Source organism: Cololabis saira, chromosome 17 (genome assembly GCF_033807715.1).
Source record: "Cololabis saira isolate AMF1-May2022 chromosome 17, fColSai1.1, whole genome shotgun sequence".
NCBI classification, from domain to species: Eukaryota; Metazoa; Chordata; class Actinopteri; order Beloniformes; family Belonidae; genus Cololabis; species Cololabis saira.
Window position 1 is genome coordinate 27,574,013 of NC_084603.1, and position 26,337 is coordinate 27,600,349.

Sequence of the window (26,337 nt, forward strand, 5' to 3'; positions counted from 1 at the left end):
ACCTTTGCAGTAAATTCTTGTGGGTTTATTTTTCTATCTCAGTCTAATTGAGGAACTTCCATTTTCACAATACTTTAGTTTTTCAGACTTGGTATTCAAAAAATAGTTTTCTGGTTGTTTGCAAAAGCTATCCATTTTCTTTTTGAATAGGTAAGGAGCTTGAAGTGATGAAGGAGAAAGGTGAGAGAGCAGAGGAAATTGAGATTCAGGTACAAAAGCTGGAAAGAGAAAATGAAAGCCTGCAGAAGAAAGTAGCCAGTCTTGGAATTACTTGCGAAAAGGTCAGTTGGTCTTGTTTTCCTACCTGCCCTTTATTTTTATGTTCATGCCTCTGTTTATGCGTTTCTGTATCACATTAATTTGTTCCTTGTTTCCGTGTACCAGGTGTTGTCTTTGGAGAAAGAGAACAATGACCTAGAGGCAGAGGCCCGTCGTCTCAAGAAGAAGCTGGATGGTCTGAAGACTATGGCCTTCCAGCTGGAGGCTTTGGAAAAGGAGACTTCCCAGCTGGAGCAGGAAAACTTTGAGCTTCGGCGCTCAGCTGAGAGTCTCCGGTCAGCGGGGGCCAAGGCCACTCAGCTGGAAGCCGAAAACAGGGAGCTGGAGAGTGAGAGGAGTCAGCTGAAGCGCAGCCTAGAGCTACTCAAAGCCTCGTCTAAGAAGACTGAGAGATTAGAGGTAATACCAGACATGCAGCAGGTGTTTGCGTCCACCCAACTGTGAGACTCAACTAAAATGCTGCCATGTGTGGCAATAAATAGTTTTCCAAAATAAAAGGCTATTATGACCTGCTTGTAGTTTAAGTGAGCACCTGTTGTGTTTATGTTACCTGGTCCAGAGAAGGCACATCTTATGCCTTTTAATAAAGGATTGAAACCATAATTGATATTATAATAACCATATTTCTTTTACTGATAAGGTACAAGGCATCTGGAATATCATGGCTTTGGGAGCAGCATAACTAGTTCATGGATGATTTGAATGTCCTAATCTGGTTTTTCCCGTCCCAGGTGAGCTACCAAGGCCTAGATACAGAGAACCAGCGTTTACAGAAGGCGTTGGAGAATAGCAGCAAGAAGATTCAGCATTTGGAGGCTGAGCTGCAAGAGATGGAAACCGAGAATCAGACTCTCCAACGTAATCTGGAGGAGCTGAAGATCTCCAGTAAACGTCTCGAGCAGCTTGAGCAGGAGGTAAATTGTAGAGACAACATATAATATTAAAATCTTGGAATTGTTCCATCTTAAAAGAAAATATTTGGATGGACTTGAAAGCATTTGAAAATGTTCTTAACTATTTTCATAATGAGCCCCAACAGTTATTTCTTTTAAGGTAGTTTGTGAAGGGCCTGTAACATTAAATAAGCAACACACGCAAGGATCCTCCTGAGGGGGTTCTCACTTGCTGCTGATCATTTTATCAAGTAGATGGGTTTTCCCATAAGCCTTGTCAAATTGATTTTTTTGCTATTGATATAATTTCTTTCCACTTCTAGCTAAACTTTGTGCAAGCAATTTAGACCAAATATAAATCCATCAAATTGTATTTGATACAAGTGCACTCAATTACGTGCTGTCCTCCCTAGAACAAAACTCTAGAGCAGGAAACCTCTCAGCTAGAGAAAGACAAAAAGCTGTTGGAGAAGGAGAACAAGCGGCTGAGGCAGCAAGCTGAGATCCGTGACTCCAAGCTGGATGACGGCAACCAACGAATCTCTGCATTAGAGAAAGAGAACCGAACCATGGGCAAGGAAATGATCTTCTTCAGAGACTCCTGCACGAGAGTCAAAGACCTGGAGAAAGAGAATAAGGAGCTGGCCAAACTGGCCAATATCGATAAGAAGACCCTGATGACTCTCAGAGAGGTAAACAGACCTGTTTCAGTGTACACAATAATAAAATATTCCAAAACATCTTAACATTCAGCATATGTTGTCAATGTCATTTGAAAATTAAAGTGTGTCCTCTGTCATTTCCTGGAATGTTTCAGCATAGCTTCAGCTCATTCAGGCTTGCAGGCATTTGTTTATGCATAGCTTAAGATCATGTCCTGGAGCAGAAGTGTCTTGTTTTTCAGTTTAATGATGTACCGGTAGATGTCTACACTTTGACTTGTCCTTCGCAACAGCTTGAGTCTTCCGTTTTTTAAGCCTTTCTGCTATAGATGTGCTGATATGATGGTTTCTGTGATGTGATCATTGTCCTATTGCATGGTTGAATTCCAGCCAACCTTTAGCTGCACTCACATTTGACTCTGGAATAGTTGTTTTTACAGAAGATGTCATGTCTTTTTCACTGCACTGTTATAACCCGACTTGACTTGGCAGTCCCCAAGCTTGCAGACTGCAGTGGGGAGGAAACTGGCGGTCAGTCGTTGGTTGACACTCAGTCATTATATGCGGACAAGTGAAAGACTTGATAAGTGTAACCTGTAAAATATCTAGAGCTGTTGGCCAACTCCACATTTGAGCTGCAGCCAGTGAGAGAACAAGGCATGGAGTGTGGTCACTCGGAGGAAAAGAATCTGGAAGGGAAAATCCAAGAAGCAAAGGGGTAGATCCTGTAAACAAACTCTTTATGTGGCACAGACAGTCACTGCTGCTGTGTGCTAATTAATCATTTACCCATGTCCTATGCTTCCAAATCATTTCACACATAGCACTCCTATTTTATTTATTTTTTTTCCCCTTTGGTTAATTTCTAATAACTCGTGGTTTGCTCGTGGTCGCATTTCCTGGATGTTTTGTTGAAGAAACATTGCTTGGAGACAAGTTGGGTGACGGAGTCACTGTAGGATTGTGACCCTGTGTCGCAGATCCGTCACACTGTATGAACAACAAGACTACAAGACCCCTGGTTACGAGACGGCTTGTCTTGTAGTCTGAAAAATCAGCTGACTGAAAGTTGCTTAGTATGAAAGTGGCCTAAGTCCTGTGGCTGAAATGTGTTGTCAGGGGTTAGAAATTATGCTGATTTTCCTTGTTTGGTTTTCATCAGATGTGCTGTGAATTATTGCTAATCATCTCCATTTTTGTTTTGTCTGTACAAAAGACTGTTGCAAATCCTCTTCAAACTGTTAATGATCCATCCACAGGTTCACCTACACCAACCCTGATATAACTGACTTCCTCTAGTCAGATTGTTGGAGGCTTTCCCTCTAACCGCTATAATATCAGACCAGTCACAGTGGAAAAATTCAATATTTTTCTGATTCTGTTATGAAATCTGATATTTAAAGTGCTAACTGAAGCTTGCAGGGGTTGAGGTGCAGAGGATTTTTTTTAATTCTTTTTGCAGTTTCTCTGATCATTGCATGCCCTCACCATTGGATAAACTTGCTAGGATGATATGCTGATGTAGATTTATCAGTCATAAAGGGTCATGGCAACCTTAAACTAGTTCAAGTTTCATGTGAGTCAGTATGTGACTCACAAGAAGGACAAATCAATTAGGACTGAAGGAGCCTTTTGGTTGACAGGGCAACATCTTTATATCAAGTATTAAGAATAGGCTTTGTGGGTGTGTGTGTGTGTGTGTGTGTGTGTGTTCAATTCACAATCAATACTTCAGAAACTAAAACCCTTCAGTTTTGGGTATTTTCTTTTAATCTACCCTTTAAAGATTGTAGATGTTTTGTGAATGATAATTATCCTGTCCAAATAATTGTGTGTTCAGGAACTTGTGAGTGAGAAGCTGCGTACTCAGCAGATGAATAATGATCTAGAGAAACTGACTCATGAGCTGGAGAAGATTGGACTGAACAAAGAGAGACTTCTTCATGATGAGAGCTCGGATGACAGGTATTATTGCACACTAAACACTACAGGCATACAGGCATCATTAACTGCATTTCGGTTCAATAATAATTTGAAGGATATTATAGTTTTAGTCAAAATGTGATCAAGACATTTTAAAATTGTACATAAGACATTTGGCCCATTTTAGACTATGTGCTGTTGTTTTGATCATTTTTTTGTATTTCAGAGCCAGAACCCATACCAAGATGACTGTAGGTCTTTTTTCTGAACAGTATCTTTTTTCACTCTACAAATGTCTGACTTAGGTTTAGGCTGCTAGAAACCAAACTCGAGTCGACTCTGAAATCATCTCTGGAGATTAAAGAGGAAAAAATTGCTGCTCTAGAGGCCAGACTGCAGGAGTCCTCCAATCTCAACCAGCAACTTCGCCAGGAGTTGAAGACGGTTAGTAACACAACAAACCCAGATCGTAGTATGAAAGTTAAAAAGAAAAAAAAAAAGTTTTCTTTTCCATGTTTTTAGCTCAAGCACAAACCTCAGATGCTGACCTTTCCTCCAAATGTCAAACCACTGACTTTTGTGTGGTGGAACAGCTCGTCTAAAATCCCTTCTGCAGTCAAAAACAGGGGGGAACGCTCAGGGCTTCCTCAGTCTGATACATTATTGATTCACTGACCCTACATTTTCATTACCAGTTATCTATTCATGAGATGGCAGGAGTCTGAAAGGTGGAGTGGGAGGGATGTCATCAGCTTTCCTTTAAGCACGCAGTTGCACTCTGAAATATAAATGTTATCAGAATAATCTGAGGCATGAACTCAGCTCTTGTTGATGCTTTTCATTTGCATTTATCCACTCAGACCTTCAGCACCATCTCACTGTTTTCCATCTTGGATTTACATGTTTACTGTTTGTCGGAGTTGATTTTATTTTTACTGAGGGAGCAGCAAATGCGCCCACACATTTAACTTATTGGTCGCCACCCAGGTGAAGAAAAACTATGAGGCACTCCGTCAGAGAGAGGAGGAGGAGAGGATGGTGCAGAGCTCCCCCCCTAAAGGAGGAGAAGGCCCTCAGACTGTGAGTAAATGGGAGAAAGAGAGCCATGAAACGACCAGGGAACTGCTGAAAGTCAAAGACAGACTCATCGAGGTGGAAAGAAATGTAAGTTGAAGATGAATATGCAAGGTTGCTTACGTGATTGTCCTACATCAGTTTTGACTGTCGGCATGATGTCTTATTATTTTTCCTAGAATGCCACACTGCAGGCAGAGAAGGTGGCACTGAGGAGCCAACTCAAACAGCTGGAAACCCAAAGCTCCAACTTGCAGGCTCAGATAGTCGCCCTGCACAGGCAGACTGCTTCATTACAGGAGAACAACACAACTCTACAGACGCAGAATGCCAAGTTGCAGGTAATTCCATCACAGTGAGATGAATGCTTGCTTTAGGGGGGGATTCCATGCAGCTTGAAAAATTAAGGAAATCAGTTCAATATCATTCAACTAACACAGCTGTATTTTGCTAAAACATGCAAAATATCTGTCTGCAACAGGCTTTGGAAGCAGATAATGAAGTGGTTTTTCATCAATGTAAAAATGTTACATTTCTTTGGGTTTATTTTTTAAGGATTAATAGTTTCTTGGATCTATGCTTTGAAGTAGGATCAAGCATTAACTCTTCAAAGTTAATGCTTGATCTTGAAAATGGCACTTGACAAACCAGTCTTCCATCACAGCCGGTATAATAGCTCTATCACAGCAGCTTTGAAGAGAAATATATTTCATGTGTTTTTTTTCCACTGATGGATTATAAATTACCAAATGGTGGCACATTCTGTAAAGCTTTAACTGTCATCATCCGCTTATTTAGCCACAGACGTGTATCCCTTCTAGAATAAATGCAGCATGAGCTTGTAGACGCTGTATTTTAAACACAAACTGTTGTCATCCAGCCTCCTCTCTATATTGATGGCTTTGTACAGTCACCCGGCCAGGCTGCTTGGTTTCCTGGTGTGGTTTTAGACCTGCCGTGTTTGAAAACTTGGTTTTTAAAACTGCTTTTGTGGACGGGAGGCTTTATACTGGCCATATTATAGCTGCTAGCTATAATATATAGCTGCTTAGTTTTTTATTATTTAACTGATGCTTAATTTGTTCAAGTTTTCTCTTCTTCACCCTCTCCCTGGCTTACGGTAAATGAGCTTGTGGGTATTTTCAATGGTAAAATGACAAACATTATTGATGTAATTGCTCCCACCAAGGTGAAAGTGATCACTACTATAAAGAAATCGCCATGGAAAAATTCCACAGTGGTAAAAGCTGAAAAAGAATGTGTTGAAAAGCCAAAAGCAGGAGGTGAAAAACAAAGCTACGGGTTCACTATGAGATCTATAGAGACTGAATTCTTATAATTCAGAGCTGAGAAAGGCAAGGCAATCATTTTCTTCTGATGTCATTGCTATAAACGGCAATAATGCACGTGTCTTGTTCACTACTGTAGTCAGGCTAGCTAATCCTCCTGCGTCAGTAGCCACTGATCTTGTATCCAAGCATGCCTGTGATGAGTTTGCCACTTTCTTTACCGGAAAAAATTGGACAGTTAGCGCTCCCATGCCTGTGCAGGATATGTGTCATCTCAGTATCCACTCGGAGGAGACTCTGGGACACACTTCAATCCCTCCTAAAAACCCCAATGACATCATATGTCATTTAAAATCTACCACTTGCTGCCTTGATACTCTGCCAAGGCTGCAATGGAACTTTAATGTGGTGCAATTATCTGCCCTAATTTACTTTTTACTTTTAAACATTTATTTATTTATTTTGCTTCTTGCTGTATGGTGTATGTAAAGCACTTTGAATTGCCCTGTACATGAAATGTGTTTATAACAAAAGAACTTGCCTTGCAAAGTAGCCTGTGTATATGCAGTACACACTGTAGGCGTGTGTGTGCGCGCAGCAGGAAGAAAAATACATTTCTCTCCAAAGGGGCAGACTATCATCACATTAGTAAAGTGTGAAGTGATGAGTGTGAAGAAACGCATCTAGTTGTGATGATGGAGGGCTTAGACTGGGAAACTGATGTGACCGTTAAGGGAACATGAAGGTTAAGGTTCATGAGAGCAGAGTGAATAGAGACACACTGCCCCCTATTGCTCAAATCTGCAACTACTTCTATTTTGCCTTTGATTTGACTTAAGAAGCTGATAACATTTTTTTTCTTGCACATACAATTCTCCAATATTCTCACATCAATCTTGATATTTATCTTTATTACGCTGCCTTTGTCCTCACCTGTAGGTGGAGAACTCCACCCTGAGTTCACAGGGTGCGTCCCTCATGGCCCAAAATGCCCAGCTGCAAACTCAGCAGAGCAGCATAGAGGGAGAGAGAGAGGGAGCACTGAAAGAGAAGGAAGAGCTGAGAGCAACTTATGAGTTGCTGCTCCGAGATCACGAGAAGTTGGCTGCGCTCCATGAGAGACAGGCTGTTGAGTACGAAGGCCTGATTGGGAAGCATCGTGGCCTGAAGACGTCCCACAAGAGCCTGGAGCAGCAGCACAAGGACTTGGAGGACAAGTGAGTCATTGGTTAGGGGCAGTATAGTATTTACTTTCTTACAAGAGCGATGCGAACCCATCACAACCAGCACCATGCTGAGTAATGAGACGGAACTCTAGATCTCTTTGTCTCTGCATTCAGTCTTGTTAGTTATATGTATGTTTGTTTATGCACGCAGGTACAAACAGCTCTTGCAAAGAAAGGGGGAACTGGATGAGCTGGAGAAAAATCTGAAAGAACAACAGGAAAAGATGGCCCTTGAGAACCAGACCCATCAAGCGACAGCTGACCAGTGTAAACTCCTCAAAGAGGAAAATGAAAGGTTAGATCACTGTATTCTGAAAACAATCTTGTGGCATTTGTGAGACGCAAGCCCAATCCACAGAGACCCCACCTGCAATCCACAAAGCCCTAAGGGTTGCTGGCATTCCTGTCATTACTACTTTGGAGGATACTTGTTAGGCTTGTGGTTATGTTATGACTTATTGTTGTATGTGGATTCTCCGTGCTCTCTGTTCAGACTGAACACTACCTATCGTCAGCTGCTGAAAGACAATGAGAATCTCCAGCTGGACCATAAGAATGTAAAGACTCAGTTGAACAGTGCCAAGCTGGAGCAGACCAAGCTGGAGGCTGAGTTCTCCAAACTAAAGGAACAATATCAGCAGCTGGACATCACCTCCACCAAGCTCACCAACCAGTGTGAGGTGAGGGGACTTCTCTTCTAAATGGTTTATTATTGGCCACTTTTTTAAATAACTATCTTTTGTCTGTCTTTTAATTGTATTTGATGAGGTGTCTTCTAAAACCATCTGTTTGGTTTATTTTTAATTAATCTCGTTTGTTGAGTCGCGTGTCTGGACGTTTCTTTAATGTCGCTGTGTTGTGTTAGCTGTTGAGCCAGCTGAAGGGAAACTTGGAGGAGGAGAACCGTCACTTGTTGGACCAAATCCAGACCCTGATGCTACAAAATCGCACACTTCTGGAGCAGACGATGGAGAGCAAGGACCTGTTCCATGTAGAGCAAAGACAATACATGTAACGCCATGAATATGGATGTTTTCTTAAGTTATCACAAATGCGCTGTCTGAATATGTCCATGTCCATATTTATTCTGACAAATTAATCTTGGCAGAAATTATATGTGGAACATTCATGCCTGTTTTACTCAGTTCTGTTGGTTGTTTTTCCTCTTTGTGCAAACTATAGAGACAAGCTGAATGAGCTGAGAAGACAAAAGGAGAAACTGGAGGAGAAGATCATGGACCAATACAAATTTTACGACCCTTCACCTCCACGCAGGTAAAATGCTAATTCAGCTAATTGGATCAACTAGTCACATTTGTTACGCAATTAAAGAGACAATACACATACGTTTATTTTGTTTAAATAGCACGACCAAGGCAGTAAATATCTCCATAGCTCCAGTGGAATCTGTTTTTCGTGTTGAAAACCTAGCAGACTCGTAGAGATTCATCAAATATTCATATTATGCAGAGGGTTAAACAGCCGTATACTGCAGCATCGTTCACATGGATATCATCTGAGGGAAGATATGGCGGTCTTTTCTAAAACACATGGAACAAATCAGTTAGAATGCATTCAACCTTCACATTAATCCCATTATGCAAAGATTTTTGAATGCTCTCTTCCTCCTGTCCAATTTGTGTAAAGGCGTGGTAACTGGATCACACTGAAGATGAAGAAGCTGATCAAGCCAAAGAGTCGAGAGAGGATGCGTTCCCTCACAATGACTCCATCTCGTTCAGAGTATGGAGATGCGTTTTTGACACTTCCTCAGGACAGCCAGGATAGTTCATCCATAGGCTCTGGCTCCAACTCGCTAGATGACGGGCTCACACAGAAGAGGAGCAGCAGTGAGTACAAAACACACACCCATAAAGATGAGAACCCATGATTTGCAGTAATATTCACTAAAGGAAGCAGTGATTTAACTTCTGCTTCATGTAAAATCAGTGTCCTGTAGATCATTCTTCCCTGAAACATAAACCTGCCTTCTTGTATGCAGATGGTCAGAAACACACTTCTTCTTTGTGTTTGCACAGTGTGTGTTAGTGGTAGGATGGGTCTTCCCTTACCTAACTGCTCATTTGCTTCTTTATCTCTCTGCAAAGGGAGGAGAGGGCAGCAGTCCCATGCCCAAGTACAGGGTTCCTCCAATGGTATGCTGCGGATGGGGAGGGTGGGCGGGGCTCTTGAACCGACTCTCATGTCTCTTGGGGCATGTTTTTGTGAGTCCATTGTCTGTGTCGCTGTACTAGACTTAGAGAGGTTACAGCTGAGCTGCACAGAATGACTAGTGACTCTTCATCTCAGACCTGGAGGAAAAAGGAAGAAAAAAAAAACGACACGAAGTGCACTTGATTTCAGCTGCCTTGTTTTACCGTCTCCCATCATTCATGATGGACATTATCACAGCCTTGAGTTGTTATTTTTTATTCTACTACCCAGAGCCATTTATAAGGAACAGTCCAACTTACTCCTTACCAACTATTGCACTACTTTATTTTTCTCTTTTAAATGATGTAAATTGTCAATTCAGGTTTATTTCTACAGCACATTTAAAACAGGTTTGACTCACTAGTTTATCTGTTACCATCAGTGTAAAGAATTAAGATACAAAGGTTCTTTGTGGGGCCATTATGTTTTATGTCAAGTATAAAAGAAAAACCCAGTATCTTCCAGGAGCCAATCATTAGATTTGCAAAGTCAGGGGTGACATAATTGTTTGTTCTTCCAAGAAGAGTTTGAGGTTTAAAAAGGTCAGGGGAAAAAAATGTTGTTTCTTCGCAGTGCATTTATTTGGACAAGGTTTCAAGCTGAATCAAGTCACATCATGCGCTTCATATATTGAAAACAACTATATTCAGGTCTGATTCACTGTTAATCTACTTTGACATGTCTAAGCTTGGAGCTGACATGTTAAACTGCTGCTCTGTGCAGTTCACCTGTAAGTAAAGTCAAACCACACTCTATCATAGCTTCATAGTTATTAAAAGGTGCAATGCTCTGTGGCTTATTTTGTCATCACAGGTCGTTCTTATTCAGCGGTATCTTAACAACCAATCAGCTTCATTAAACAAGAATTTCATTACATCTGCTACAACGTGAAATATGAATGAAACACTGTGTGAAATCAAGAAGCAAATCAGTTTAACAAGCTTGTATACAAGATCAAAGTGTTAATTTTGATTCAGTCCTATAACACAAATAAAGCATGATTTCTAACGACCATGGTGACAATATATAATTACAACTACACTATAAACATAACTCAGTCAAGTGAACCCTTTTACAGTTGTTTTTTATTCTCTGTGACTTTTGGAAACACTGCAGCCTTTGCTGAAGCCGTTAACCTCCCCCTTTCACTCTCCTGATTGCACCCTTTAATATTTGTCGTCCGTGTCTCATCCAAGTGTGGTCACGTGTGGACTGTTGTGTTGTTGCCTCTTCTATGTAATGCTTCAGTTCAGCTTGTAATGTCATTTGTAGATGTCAGGACCATTAACTCAGGAATGTTTGTGGCAATTGTCTGCTGGAAGGTGCGTGAGTGTGTATTTGGGTAACACTCCCCCTCACCCCCATCCCAACCCCACCCTCATTTGTTTTTGTACACAGGAGTCTGCCCTCGAAAGTATTATTCACATTTTTTTAATAAGCCAATGAAACTCAGTCTGCCTAAAAGCATTTATCAATGTTTTCATTTACAACTCGTCAAATTATCTAACTTTTTTTTAAACAGTGCTTCTAAAACTTTAGGGCTGAATACTATTTGTTTTTTGGGAAACAATAGTTATGGAAATGTGCTTTATTTTTCTAAAAGATCAGATTTATATGTCCAGTACATTTAAAAAATAACAAAGTTGACTAAAATGCCTTACAATCAAATAACAATCAACCAAAAATTATTTGATTGTTGAACTTCACAAAAGAAAGATGTTGGGTTTTTTTTACCCTCACTGTTGTATACGGGATTACTTTTTTTTATTTTTTTTTAGATGGGATAGTGTTTTTAGAGATTAAAACACTACATACTTGACAATCTATCCAACAAGCTTTCCAGGAATTTGAACCATCAATTTTAATGCCATACGTTGTAGAGAGTCTTTTACACTGTCTGTGGTCCACCGGGCTGAGCTCTTTCTCTGTACATTTTTCCCCGACTCCGATTGTGCAAACGTTAACCGCATCTGTCTGTTCTGCCCTCCTTTTTTCTTTTATTTTCTCCCTTCCTTCTCCTCCACCTCCCTCGGGCTTGTTCTGTCGCTCTCCCTCCCTGTCTGTCTGTCTCTGGCTGTGCTCTGACAGCTATAAAAAGGTTGCCTTTCATGAGGAACAGATCCAAGGACAAAGACAAGGCCAAGGCCATCTACCGGCGCTCCATGTGTAAGACCTCCGTTAGCCGCCAAACTAGCCTTCCTCTCCCTCGTTTTGTCGTGCTAAGAGAAAGGAGCAGTCACTGTCAGGGTGGTGACGGTGTGGGGTCGTGACAGTCTGGTACTTTACATCTCTGTCACAGCAGCTCTAATATTTAGGTTGTAGTTTGATGTGAAGTGCTGTTATCAAGTTAAACAGTTTTTGCCTTAGTTTTAACCCCCATACTGCATCTGGTGACTTCAGTGACTTTTCCTTAACCCTTTTCTAGTAGCACTCTCGCCTCCACCACTTCCTCCCCTGTGCGTCTTTTGTCTCCGCTCTCCTGTAGTATACTGTACCTTAAAAGCCATCCGCTCTTTGTACTCACCATTCTCAGTTCAATGAATAATGCAAACTTCGCTAGCGTTGTCTGAGAGCAAGATGTACAAACTAAAATTTAAGATTTAAACTGCAATGACAGTCGGGCCTTTCTCTTCCAGTTGACATCTCTTGCAGAGTCATGCCGTCTTGTTTTGCATCTCTAGACCAAAGCTTAAATTTCAGTTTCATCACGACATGAATCGCTTACTGGGCAGCTTCATCTTGTGCTCTGTGATTTCATTTTGGGAATTCTGAATGAAAGGCTTTTTCTGTTTGCGTGTGAGGTTGCCTGTTCAGGTGAGATAGTGGGAGAGACTGAGGGTTTGCCTTTCATGCGCTTGTGGTGTGTTTGCTCTGATTAAAGCATGACACAAAAATAACCACCAATTGCTTGATCAACACTTGCATTCACCATGGAGGACCTGAAATGGAGCCTTGATTCTTTCTGTCTCGCGCTCCGTCTCACTCTCTTGCTCCGTCAGCGTGCTGCATTTCAGATCCTATTCTGCTGACATGGATTTGCCTCGCTCTGATCTGTTGTGTACTGCTGCTGCATGCCTTCTCGCCTCTCTTATCATTGGTATTTGGCTCATTAACACGACGTGCATGAAGACAGTGATGTACAAAAGTATGTGGTGAAGATGAGCCATGATGACCATTTTTTTTATGCACTTTGCTTCAGGTTATTTTAATGTCTGTATGCCTGCAAGGGATTTGAGTTCTCAATGAAATCTCATTTTTGTTCAACAAGATGAAATTACTAGATGCTGAGTAAGATCTAGTTGATGTATTCAGGATCTCTCCAAAAATATTGCCATCTTTCTTTGTACAGTATATCAATGGTGAGCCTTAAACTTTTAAAGGCTACCGAATGAAAGCCTTGTGAACCAGTATTGGAGAATAACTTCTGTTCTGAAGGGAAAATGTTGGAATTTTTAAACCTCTTTTTTATTTTCCATATTTTTGGATCCAATTTGTTAATAGAGACACACATTTGGATTTTACTCTATTTAATAAGACCACTTTAACCAAAAACCAAGAGGTTGTTCATGTCATAGTTTAATAATTAATAATTTCAGCAAAAATTCAACCCATCTTTGATGACTTATTTCTTTATATGGGCCCACTGGTGATAAAATACCAGCTTTAGCATCCTTTCTAGTATGGATAACCATTCATATTGGCAGTTATTTATTGGCTGCCAGTTGTATTGTTATTCTTCAATACTGGATTAATTCATACAAAATTTAATTACCAAAGCAAAAGTAATAAATACAGAGCCCTACGTAAGATAAAATATCAAATTTTAGTGTATTTCCTCATTTCCTTCCCTTTGTAGCCATGAATGATTTGCTGCAGACCATGGCAGTGGCGGGCATTCCCGGGGTACAGTGGACAGGCAGCACAGAAAATCTAGATGGTCCTGAAGCCGGAGAACCTGGCATGATGGCCAGCAGCCGGCGCCGCGGTCAGCGCATGAAGGAACTCGCCTTTTCCACCAATGCCATTGACTGTGCTGTTCTGACGCTGCCCACCTCGGGCCACAGCAGGGCCAAGCACCGGCTTCAGGCCAAAGGTAAAGAAGTTAACGTGTATAATTAATGTCTACAGTTTTAGAGTTTCTTGGCTTTTATATAAATTGTCTGTTGTTTTTGGTTGAACATAATTTTCCTTTGCATTTCCACAGCAACTGCCTCTTGTGAGGATGTCACCGGCCACCCAGAAGAACCCAAGAATCAAGGTAAGACCTGAACCCATATGAAAAATGGGGTGTCGCTGCACCAGCATCTGCACTGGCAGGACATTTTAATGGCACTTGAAAAGCAAGGAAATGAAAAGACTGAGCAGGTCATGTCCTCAGCAGATCTGCTGCTAATCTCTGATGTGTGTTCCTCCACTTCTATTAAGCTTGTTCTACTGATCAGAAGCAGTTTTTAAACGAGAGAAACATCCGCCTCAGATGAAAGTAGGATTGCCTCTAATTCAGGTTTTAGGAAGTTATCCAGCAGGCAGTGATTCATCATGTCTGTGCTGGTAAATGTTGATGACCTAGTTGTTAAAAGCCATCACATTACTTGCACATTGGTACTTGCACGTGGTTGTGTTGTTTTTTTGTTATAAAGAAAATACATTAAGAAAAAATGCATCTGTTCTAACCTTTTAGTCTGACACAAAACGTAAACACCCTCCAGACAAAATATATATCATGACCCAGCCCTCAACGTCCCTTTGCTCTTAATTCAGTTAAATGTGTTTTTATTGAACTTTGGTCTGGTGCCCAGCCTGGATTCTTCCTCGCTGATGAGTTCAGAATGCACTTATAAAAGGAAATGCATCACTGTGACTCATTTCCAAGTTCATGCCTGTAATGGCTGCAGGAAATGGACATCCAGGCCCACTCACCGTCCAGATATTACAGCTCTCAGGTCTCGTAATGGTACTTAGATATTTATTGATTTATTAGCTTTTGTCTGCCTTGCTGTTATGTTTAGTTCACATGTATATCTAGAGTTCAAACAAGGATAAAACTATGCTTGTGCATACTCTAAGCAGCAGTAATAAGTAGTGCGATGTCCCTTTAACATGCTCCATGTCCCCAAGTGGGTGTATTGCATTATGTATATGTGTGTATCTTACCAGAGCTGCTGGGGTATAGCTGTGTATTTGCATTGTCTCCTCCTCCCGTCGACATCGGCACTATGTGCCGAGTGCCCTGTAGCATCTGCAGTAAGTGACAGTTACTGTGCAACCACAATCACTTTGGGCCACAAGTGATGGGCTGGTGTTCTGGATATTACACCTAAAGTATTAATTCATTTTTTTGGGAGTGGCTTTCATTTCTAATCTCATGTCACTCACGTCCTGAAAACTAGTCTGAAACAATTTCACAGTCACTGGTTTCCAGTCTATCTCTGTGGACACAAAAAAGAACAAGGTCACACTGTCATCTCTCGTCTACTGTTTGCCGTCCTTCAGTTCTTCCACATCATCTTTGTTCTTCTTTTATTACTGACTCGCACTCTGTTGTCATTCAATACCAGTTTTATCAGTTTCCCCTTCTCCAGTTTCCCCTTTTGTATTTTGGTGTCCCTGCCCTCTCCATCAGTCGTTTCTTTGTTTATTAAATGGACATATTGCTGCAGCAGTCTGGCACTGAGCCGCCCTTCCTGTCCCTCACCCTGGCACGGGCCATCTGCTGCCCCAGCAGGAAGCTCTGTCACACTCTTCACATGCACTTGCGTGCTACTCCTTGTGCTAGTGATTGTTGGTGTGGATAATGCAAATCTGTAAAACTCTTCACCGTGAATGTGTGTTCCTATTCCCTCTTATGCCCCTACCCAGTTTCCAGACCCACCAGTCTCCATAGCAACAGGACCATCAGTAGCAATAGTAACAATAACTCGCACCTCACTTCTCCTCTGGAGGGCAAAGGTATGCTCTTCCTTTTCCTCCACCTCTAATCCTATCCACTAACCACTCTGTTCTTCCTCTTTTGTTGATTTCTTTTCTTTCATGCCTTCACTCAAACCTTCTGTTATGTGGTCTGATCACGTCGACTTATCCTGATTTTAAAAGTTAAGGGTTATTACTTTCTCTTCAATATGAAAATAGAATCTTTTATTTATTTTTCTTTGCTGAAGGATAGTCCAGTGGGCACAAGTGTGTATTTTCTGCCGTGTAATTTTAAAATAATCATTGATGGGTGGACAAACTTTCCTGTTACACAATCTGAACTTGTATAGAAACGTAAGCACCAGTGCAGTTCCTGCCGGTGACCCATGGCCAACAATAAAGACCTACAATTTCTTTTTTCAACCACTAATCACCACTTCCTCCCACAGGCACTTTGAACGGCAGCCTGAGCCGGCCTCACAGCGAGAGTAGTGGAGAGTTCAGCCTGAGCCTGGACCAGGAGGTGTGGTCGAGCAGCGGCAGCAGCCCCGTGCAGCAGCCCTGCTCCTCCCGCTCCTCCCACCAGAGCCCCCTGCAGCTGCGCCGGTCCCTGGAGCCGGCCGGCCCCGCAGGCCCCCCCGGACAGGCTCAGACCAGGAAGATGGGGTCCCCCAGCGAGGTGCTTTCCTTACAGCAGTTCCTGGACGAGGGGATTGATCCTGCAGAGGTGAGGACTGGTAAACTTAAACTATGACTACAGCATATTACAGATTTAATCAGCAAAACTTGGGTAGAGACCAGTAAGTCTGGTGGTGCTGTGATGATGAACTAGGTATTACACATAATCAGTTCTTAAAGGTGTCTTGTGTGAAGATTAAAAATACTTTAATGGCAAAGGATTCCATTATTTCAACTAGGTTTTTGATAGTTTGGTTTGAGGTTTTTCTGCCACTAGGAGTTGTTTTCTTTATGTAGAACGACAATATTCCATCTTACACATTTTACATTCAATCTTTAACTTAAATGATTTTGTCCCCACTGTCCTCCAGGCATTTTTTTATGAACAGTAATCAAAAACAATAACAGAAAAATAAGAAAAAAACAAAACCAGGGAGCGCACCCATGTTTACAATCATTACATCACATAAAAAAATAGTTCACATGAAGTCAGATGTGATTGGTTTCACATACTCAGTCCATTTGGACCAGATCTTATAAAAGTTTTCTTTCTCAACCTTGAGGGAGGAAGAGATCTTCTCCATAACATAGATCTCGTAGATGATCCCAATCCAGTCGTCGATAGTGGGGGGTTCCACTTTTAACCATTTCCTTGTAACACATTTCTTACTGGCTGCCAACAGTATAGTCAGCAGTTTTTTGTCTTTTACATTCCATGCTTCGAACATTATGTCTCCCAAAAATAACGTTTGCCACTAGGAGTTTTTTACCTGCCACTGTTTGTTTATGTAATAATTGCTCTGGGGATCATGTTCTGGGTCTCTGGAAAGCGCCTAGAGACAACCTTTGTTGTAAAAGACGCTATATAAATAAGATTTTATTGAATAGTGTATTTACTGTGTTTTGGGCAGTCCGGCAGTCAGGAGAACCTCACCGTAGACTCTCCTCGCCTCTCCACCTCTGCTGAGCATGCCCCGAAAGGCCGCGCCTCCACCAAGAGCCGGGGCATTTTACGCTCATCCAGTGGGAAAGCAGCCCCATCCGGCTCCGACCGGGCCCTGAGGTCTTCCGGACAACCAGGGCGGCCAACCCTGCGAAAGGCTGAGAGCACCCGGGTGAAAGGCTCGGTTTCGCTCCGCTCCAGTTTGTCCTTACAGGGCAAAGCGATGTCAGTCTCCGAACGCCTGGACTCGGCCTCCGCCACGCTGCCCCGGGCCAGCAGCGTCATCTCCACCGCCGAGGGCACCACGCGGCGCACCAGCATCCACGACATGCTGTCCAAGGATCAGAGACAGCCAGTGTCGGTTGATTCCTCTCCTGCTCCTCCCGAGGCTGGAGTAAACTCCCAGCCCACACCCAGTGAGTACCACCCCAACACAGCCCACCCTAAAGGACCCGTTACCTCCCCTCTGCCCAAGTCACTCAGTTTACCCAGCCATAGCTTGGACGAGTCCGACCTCTCCACCCTGGAGTCCTTTCTCGGCCCCTCCTTCACTGTAGAGTCCGTGTTCATGGACTCCATCTTTAGTGAGTCAGCAGGAAACGGCCTCCCGTTCTTGTCTCTGAACCCAACCCTTGTAAGCAATATCAGTGGGCCCCCCGTTACAAATAAGACTCCCGGCCCTCCCGTTCTCAACCACGATCAGAGCCAGAGCTCTCAGAGCCAGCCCGATGGCCAGAAAGAGCAGAATGATGGTGTTGAGCCCGGTCAGAATGATTCAGAGCAGGCGCCGGGCCCAGAGGATAACCAGTCTCTGTGGTATGAGTACGGCTGCGTGTGATTCACACACGGGGTCCCAGCTTGCTGACTTTGATTAGACTAAAGCGGCGAGTGAAAGAACGGACAAGGGGCAAATCTTTCTTTTCTGCATGCTTTTTTTTTTTTTTCCTTAATCAGATCTATTGAGTTGTGTTTTGATCTTTTTTTTTTTTGCATTGTACTAAATGGTGACTTATGTTTTTGAGTTTTCTGTTATTGGGTTGGGACTTTGATGAATTCTCCTCCGTCCAACAGTCTTTGACATGTTATGTTTTCCTCATCAGATTGTTTTACTGACTACACTATTATCTGCTATACAGCACTCCAGATTGTGACCATTTCTATTATTATTATTATTATTGTTTTATTTTTTTTTTACAAGACAGTGCAGCTTTATTTTCAAACTAAGGGCACAGCTATGATTTAGAAATGCATTTGCCTGTTTTTTGTTAATATTTTTTCACATCCAATGAAAAGCAGGGGACTAGTAAAGAGGAAATATTAAATAGATGCAGGAAGCACTGAAATTGTTATATAATTCAGCACATCCTATTGCACTGTGACGGACCATCTGCCGTTCACTAACAACTTTAGGGATCACACAAATGTAATTGTTCAGACAGTGAGCAATTAATGTTCATTGAATTGGTGTGTTCTGGCAAATAACGCAATGCTTTTTTGTTTTTATATATATATTTTTATTTGACTGCATTACTGAAATGTTTTGTAATGAGCAGTGTACAGAAACACCAGACTGTTTTTATTTTAGCTATTAAGGGATCATAAATGCTGGTGTCCATTTAATCATCTCTTTTAGAATAATATTGAAATATATATTTTCCCTTAAAACTAAATTTTTCATTCAAAGTAAAAAAGCACTTCAGTATTTCTTAAGAAGTTTTGGTAATAAACCTATTTTTGAGAAAAAAACAGAGCCCTGTTTGAGTGGGCTCTGCAACAGGGGTATATTTAAGTCTTACTTTTAAAATTGAAGAATTGAATTGCACAGACGGCCATAACTTCAGGTTGAAGGGAATGTTAGTAAAGTCAGATAACGCCAACGGTGAGATTCACTAAGGCCATTTTGTCAAACCGAAGTCTTCCAGGGTGTCGGATAATAGATTTAATTTCCCACTTTATTGTGATGTTTTGTTTCACTTTTAACTTGGTTGCAATGTTCACTGCATGGCTTTGCCCTCGTCTGGCCTGAAACTCTCATTTTGATCTTTGATCAAAATAATTCTTGTTTATCTTGTTTTTGCTTTGGCTGGTGTGTACAGTTTCAGTTTTTGTTGTGTGTGTTCATTTTAACCTCCCTTTTTATTTATTCACATAAAGTGGAGCATTTCCTGGGTGGCTGGTGGGTTGTGATCTTGATGGATCTTTACTGACCTCTGAAGCTGGTGGCTAAATTATGATGCTTCATTCCCATAGACGATCATAAGGATTATGTTTGTTTTTTTTGTTTAATCTTTTTGACGGCTCAATCAAATGGTTATGGACGTGGAATAAAGTATAAACATGGAAATTAAATATTAGTTTTAGGCAGCTTTTGGTAGCTATTGAACTACAGGAGGAATATCGCAAGTTGTTGTTTTTTTGTCAAAGTTCTTCCTGATGCACCACTTGCATTGTACCATAGTTGATGTCATGCTTCAGATTAGCCACATCTTGTACAGACTTGAAATGTAAGTTAAAATCAAAGACAAGCACTAACTATTGTGCCAAACCTAGTAAAACTGCATTTCGATCCTTATTTATTTCTCCTTTTGTTTCCTGTAATGGCTATTTTTAAACTTGCTTTATTGTATTTATCTTTCTCCGCAATATATGAAGGTTTAACGTGAATGAAAGTGTTCCTGTCACTGTGCAGATGTAACAGAAATTGCCTTTGTCCTACAGATGTGGAGGGCAGAAAGTCTAAAAGCAGGAGTGGGGAGCCGCAGCAAAGCTGCTAAGCCCTGCCCTTCCCACCCTCGTCTGTCTGCTACCATGCTGCGAGCGTGTGGTGAGTGAGTGCTGCTCCAGTGGGAGGGAAAGGGGGTGGGACTACGGGCCAGTCTTGTCTCCATGGGAACCTAAAATGTGGTGTAACAGATGTCTTCCATCCTGCTGTGCACTTGCCTCCCCCGCTTCTCTCAGCTGTTGCCCCCCCCCCCTCCCCGCCCCGCTCACCGTCCCTGCGGTGCCAGACGCCGCTCAGACCCCGATGGGAACCTGGTCTGCTCGGCATATGGGCCCGCTTACCAGGTTGCCTATTTCTGTCCCCGACCTCCTCAAAAAGAGAGGCTCTGCAACTCCAGCAGCACGCAGTCTCCATCGTGTTCCCCCTGCCGTTGATGACGATGATATGCGAGTGTGGTGTGTTTGTGAGTCGTGGTCCCTGCGCTACTGCTGCATGGCTTTGGTGTAGCAATGAAATCCTTCCCCCTTAAGTGTTGATCCAGGCTAACTACTTCCCTTTGTCTCATGTCACATCGTTGTTGATGCAGTTTGACTTTCAGGCTTCTTCTTTCTCTCGTTGATTGTCCTGTTTGTCTTCCTCTCTTCTAACGTGTCTTCTTTCTTATTCTTTCCTTTGTCTTTTTGCTTGCGTGGGATTCAGATAGAAAGGTGGCCTTGGAGCTGTGTGTCTGAAGCTGAGTAGAGCTAATCTGCTGAGACCGTCAACAGTGAGAAAAGATTGTATATCCCAGTTTCGACTTTTTTTATTCATCCCAGGATACTTCCGTGGAGATAAGTTGCTTCCTTCTCCATTTCTTTTCGTTTTTGTCTTTCCTTGAATCAAGGAAACATAAAAATACTAAAAAATGTTGTATTGACAGGTTGTTGTTTTTTTTAAACCCTTAAAAAGTGCTGTGGCAGATTGCACCGCCACACGAGCTTCAGTGTGGAAGACTGCTAAATGTGCACTAGTCGCTGCGACTGAGATCAAAGTGCCAATGTTCACACAACAGTCAAAATGGCAATCTTAAACTAGACTAAAGACTCCTTGGATCTACGCAACTTCAGAGTCGGAGGGACCTTCTTCTTTTGCCTGATGCCATGGTTGTTAAAACAAATTGTAAAGAGGCAGAGCATACAAAGACAACATAAAGCATGTCAGCACAAAACTACTTTTGGATACTTCATCAGACTGAGGAATCACAATCTGCATGGAGCAATCAATCAGCCTGTCTTTCTACGTCCTTGATCCAGTCAAAGTGGATGCTGATGTTCACGGGGAATTTGAATAGCCAAGAGGCCAGATGCACATGGACATAAAGCCATGACTGCTCAGTGATTGGTGTGTGTGGCCTGCCAATCACGGGTGAAGGGAGTGTGATCTTAGTGAGACTGACGACGGGACTGTTCCAGGTCACCTATAAGAGTTCAGCTGTGGTTCATGTCACCCCGGAGAAAAACCTCATACTGTTGTTGTTCACTGAAATCATATTTCAACATGCATTATCAGCCAAATAGTTCTGGATCATTTAGTTTATTGTTTCCTGTTCTGATGTAGAAGTAACAGTAAACACACCGTGCGTTGTCGTATAACTACTTCTGAGAAGGCACTTTTGTAAGATATGGTTTATAAGTCTGACTGGAGTATAGGTGACCTGTAACCTGCCCGCTAACTAGAAAACGTACAGATTCCTGTTGTATTGAACATATTGGTGATAAGACCCAGTGTTTTTTCTCCTTTTCCACTTTTACATGAGTCAATTTGATGTAATTAAAATTCATCAACACTACAGTGTCGTCTTTTTATTTTGCATGTTTAGATCTTAGTCTTACTCTAGAAAAGAAATGACTAGTGTCCTTGTATTATATTTTCTCTGCCACAATACAATAGATTTTGTATGTAAGTGTTCTCTACAGATTTCAAATTAAAGCACTCAATCGGCTCCTCATTGGATAACTACTGAAATATAATCTTGAATTTAGGATGAAATATATTAACAGTTTAACTGTTGTTCAGTATGAGTACTTTCACTTACAAGAATTGTCAATTTTACTATGTTTCAATTTTATTTTTTCAACCTTTTATGAAGAACACAGGGAAATAAATGTATGTTAACTTTTTAAATTCGAAGATGAGTAAAACATCTTTTGTAACCTGCCATTATGATTAAGTAAGTTAAGAAAGCAGGCTGGATACGTCATTTATCCAGTGCAAACATTACCCACAAAGCAATAGGATTTTTTGGTGTATTTTATGGTTTCTGGCGCTAATAACCGCCAGGTGGCTCTGAGCTAATGCAGGAGCATTGTTATCATTAAAAAGTATTTATGGTTATTCTAACATACCCGGGTCTAAAATGATTTAATTTCATCAACAGATATGGCTTTACCGTTTTGCAGACTGATAATTTTTGATAAATTGGGAGTTTGACACTTGGCACAGGTGTTTCCACTTACTACCAATTACCCTGAGTGACTAAAGACGTTAAACCTTTATTATAACACGTTTCCAGGGGGCTTCAATTCAACATATCAAAAGAAAGTTTTATTCCTCAACTTTTAGATAGAAAAGCATCTTGTGATCCAAACAATTCCACAGCAGCATGCAGTACATGATGAAGATGATCCTGGAGTCGATGCTGGGAACCAAACACCTTGTGAGGGGGAAAAGGAGGATCACATGAACCAGGTAGGAGGCAGAGAAGTCCCACATTTACCAGGTTGCAGAAGCAACTGAACTCCATGATCACTAACTTGATGAAGCATACATTTCCCATCATGCCTCAGATAAACAGAGCAGTCGCTCCTCGACCAGATTGTAGTTCTATAAAGTTTCTATATAAAAACGATTTGTCAATTAAAAATGTTTGAATACATTTTTTGCTTCGGTGTTATTTATTTCGGTACAGGCATATATATATATATATATATATATATATATATACATACACCTACCTACCTACCGCTCTCTTTTACTGGTACCTTACATTGGTTACAGCAAATACAAAAGAGCAAAGCTCAAGACTTTGAAATGAATTATCAGTAAACTCAAATATCCTATCATAGCAAAATAAAGGCAGAGCTCAAAACTCTAACAAATTTCCCATCATAGCAAAAATAAAAAGTAGTGCATTGCTCAATGTTATACCTTGCTGCCTTATTTTACGTCATTGTGTGAGTTATTGAAGGTGAGTCTCCCCATTCATATTTCTTAGATGTGTGTTACTATAAGTGACTGGTTTGTATCCTATCGCCTTGTATTGTTCTCAACCCTCAAGAAATCTTAGCTGGATTACTGCAGGTTCCTGTACTGGTTAGAAAAATGTAATCGTTTAGTCCTGGAGTATAACTGCAAGGTTTTTTCTAGAGGGTGCCTTGTTTCTTTTTACCCTGCAGAAGTATTTCAAGATCCCTGCCCTGTCCATCAAGGCAACTGTGGTACAATAGAGAAACACTTACTGTAAGGACACTTGATTCTTTTTTTTCTCCTGCTTCCAGGTCTGCTAACTTTGTTACATAAATATGAGAAAAGAGTATGAAAATAAAACTAAAAGCACGAGAGGGTGAGTCAGATATTGCTGGAAAGGCTAACAACCAGACATGGACTTTTATACTATAGAAAAAGAAACAATGTTGAAATTAAATACATTTTAAGTCTCCAATAATAAAGCCATGAATAACAACCAAACAAACAGTTTTAATGTACGATTTTTATTATCTGTATGATCATGCAAAAAAAACAGCATCCAATTGTGTTTGGACATGTAGCTCCTCCTTGTAAGGTTGCAATTCAATAACGTTACTTGAAAGGGCCACAAAGAAAGCAAATGCTTTTGTAAATCTTTTATGCATTTTACTGCAGTATTACATTGCTTGTTTTTGATAACTTAGGCATTACATAACCTTAAGGATGCAAACAAATGAATATCAATTTCTTTATCAAGTAAACGGTGAAAAATTACCAGACAGAAGTAAACATGCATATTTCCTCCATTTGTAAAACTGCATATATAGTGTTGCTGTCAAAGATTGTGGTCTTTAAATACTTCCAACAACTTCTTTTTTTAAACATTTCACTCCCAAATTAAACCGACCAGACTCGACATTTGCCAAAGTGTTTGAACTAGTCTTAATTTTGCATATTGCTGCATTTCTAAACATTTACGGCGCTGCACGCTTTCTCAGTTCTCTCAGATGGACAAATTATACTTGACAAAACACTCAACTTCAGGTATAAGCCCATGAGAAAATATTACTTTGTTGCTAGAACTGTAGTAGTAAAATTCTGATATGCAGCTTTACTCAAATATTTCTCATTTATGCTAGTTTTAACTGAATTTTAATGAGATAAACTGGCAGTAAATCATTGAAAGTTGGACAAGCATGCCCCCGTATGTGACAAAGGCCTGCACTCATTTTTAAGACACCAAAACACTTTTGACTTCTGATCTCTTGCAACTATAAAAAGAGATGAGCGGCTCATGTACACTTGCGCTCTTCCTGCTCCAATTATTAAATTACAATTATTGTGTACTGTGAACTTTTAGCTTTGTTTTATTTGAGCAAAGTGACTCAACCGTTCAAATACTGTGGCAAATTGTCTGTTCCCACCAGATCAGTTCAGACAAGCATACTACGAAACAAGTTCAACAGTCCTCCTTTGCGCTCTACAAAATCTAAAACTAAATAATTTATCATCTTTCACCATTTTCCCTTGACTGCAAGCTCAAACATGAACAAGGGTAATGTGTGGCTCATTCAACCCTTCATCTACACAACACACACCTGATTGAGAAGAAGGAAGTAAAGGATATACAACTCATTACTACAGAAAGCAACGCTTTCTGCATATACTTTAAGACAGGCGTGCCGACAAGCTCAAATGTGCAGTTTAGGAAGTTAAAATATACTATTCATTGTTTAAAAAAAAACAAAACAAAAACACTGTTTGCTGCCATTTATAAGGTGAAACCTGCACATAATCATGATATTTGAATTCTCAAATTTTGACCAAATCTTAGAGAAACATTAGTAATAGACTAATTAAATCTGTTGTCTTGGATTCACTAGCAGTTTGAAAAATGTTAATTAACCAGGACCAAACTGTTTCTTCATCAGTAGTACTTTTATAGGAAGTGCAAGTCCTTATCTTTATGAGGATGGAAGGTCTTCAGCTCAACCGGCTTAGATGTTGATGCATTTAGCAGCCTACGGTTTGAGCTATTTTAAGGTTGATAATTGAATATTAAAACAATGTTGCTAAATTAGACCAAATTAAGCTGGACTTGTCAGCATTTTTGAAAATCCAATATTTATCCAGAATTAATTAGCCTTTTCAAGTTGGTTTACATATCAGCAATCGGTAATAAAAACTTTGTTTTTAATCTCATTTTTCCATCCAGGGTGTTATCTGGAATAACTACAGGGTGTTGCTTTGTACAGCTGACGTAAATCCAAAACTGGGCTTTTCTGGAGACGTTAGTGGGTTTAGTGCGAGTTACCGTGGCGATCTGGTCAGGTGAACGGAGCCACTCGCACCTTCATTCAGGTTCAGCACACTTCCCCAACCCATTCAACCTGCTTTGTAACAAAGGCTTTACAGTTGAAATGCATCATAGTTACTTCTTCCAAGAACATGTCCATGATTATGTGGAGAAACACTTACAATGTAAAAAACCTTGTCAAAATGGTGGCATCATCACACAACTGGGCCAGCACCCACACCACAAACAGAAACACTTAGAGCCATAAAAAAAAAAGAGAGAAACACACGTCACATAGTTTCAGTACTAGTTATACAACGCGTCATCGTGGTGCAAATAGTGGGGGAGACACAGTTTTCATGGTATGTCAGATATGTCACAGCACTTGAAGAGGAGCAGAAGCGGTTGACACAGGAGGACAGAATATGAATCACGTTGTCTTTTCTTTTAACGTCTGCTAGACTGTGGAAATACATGTGATGTGAAAATCTGCAGTTGCTGTGCTTTTTTTTTCAGTTTTTATTTTGTTTTAGATGACCACCAGCAAGTAGCGCATCAGTTAGGATGGGGCAGCATAACAGACGTGACACGTGACAAGCGTCACCCCTCGGCTGGTACGACGTCACACACAAAGTTTTTACAAAACCGTGAAACGACAGCTATGCATGTGATCTTATGTGCTTGTGAGCTGGCAGTGAATGTGTGTCAAGATTTCAGCATTTGTGTGTATCCATCAGTGCGTGAGTGAGTGAGGGTCGCTTCAAGAAAAAAAATATGGTGGCAGTCTCAGCCTGCACTTCTTTCAAACATTTATATTTCTCTGATAAAAGTATTAAACATTCAAAACTACAACATTTACAACAGAAAGTGATAATTGACCAAATGCATTGATTGCCATCAATAAAGGTCCCGTAGCCCTCTAGCTGACGTAACCCTCCTTCCATCATGCTATTTTGGGACACCACCCCCCCTCGTCCTATTCCTTAGCTGCATTCCCTTTTAA

The 26,337-nt window shown here is 41.0% G+C and overlaps 1 protein-coding gene across 5 annotated transcripts in view; it reads left to right on the forward strand.

Annotated features, from left to right (window-relative positions):
• The window catches only part of ccdc88ab (coiled-coil domain containing 88Ab), a 61,541-nt gene extending 39,882 nt beyond the window's left edge, over positions 1 to 21,659 (forward strand). Inside the window, exons 16-38 of one of the 5 annotated variants that reach the window (XR_009784400.1) lie at positions 151 to 281; positions 385 to 678; positions 1,011 to 1,193; positions 1,586 to 1,864; positions 3,675 to 3,799; positions 4,063 to 4,201; positions 4,745 to 4,921; positions 5,011 to 5,172; positions 7,060 to 7,337; positions 7,498 to 7,641; positions 7,840 to 8,026; positions 8,212 to 8,357; positions 8,529 to 8,621; positions 8,994 to 9,196; positions 9,455 to 9,502; positions 11,649 to 11,726; positions 13,417 to 13,653; positions 13,765 to 13,818; positions 15,420 to 15,509; positions 15,920 to 16,197; positions 17,060 to 17,507; positions 19,810 to 19,915; positions 20,513 to 21,653. Coding sequence is in view for 4 of the 5 variants with exons in the window: in XM_061745946.1 (XP_061601930.1) it covers positions 151 to 281; positions 385 to 678; positions 1,011 to 1,193; positions 1,586 to 1,864; positions 3,675 to 3,799; positions 4,063 to 4,201; positions 4,745 to 4,921; positions 5,011 to 5,172; positions 7,060 to 7,337; positions 7,498 to 7,641; positions 7,840 to 8,026; positions 8,212 to 8,357; positions 8,529 to 8,621; positions 8,994 to 9,196; positions 9,455 to 9,502; positions 11,649 to 11,726; positions 13,417 to 13,653; positions 13,765 to 13,818; positions 15,420 to 15,509; positions 15,920 to 16,197; positions 17,060 to 17,929 (4,196 nt within the window). In the remaining variant the exon portion in view is untranslated. Of the gene's footprint in view, positions 1 to 150; positions 282 to 384; positions 679 to 1,010; positions 1,194 to 1,585; positions 1,865 to 3,674; positions 3,800 to 4,062; positions 4,202 to 4,744; positions 4,922 to 5,010; positions 5,173 to 7,059; positions 7,338 to 7,497; positions 7,642 to 7,839; positions 8,027 to 8,211; positions 8,358 to 8,528; positions 8,622 to 8,993; positions 9,197 to 9,454; positions 9,503 to 11,648; positions 11,727 to 13,416; positions 13,654 to 13,764; positions 13,819 to 15,419; positions 15,510 to 15,919; positions 16,198 to 17,059 lie in introns of all 5 variants that reach the window. The other 4 variants (XM_061745950.1, XM_061745946.1, XM_061745947.1 and 1 more) reach the window with 4 other exon arrangements.
• The last annotated feature ends 4,678 nt before the right edge of the window (positions 21,660 to 26,337 follow it).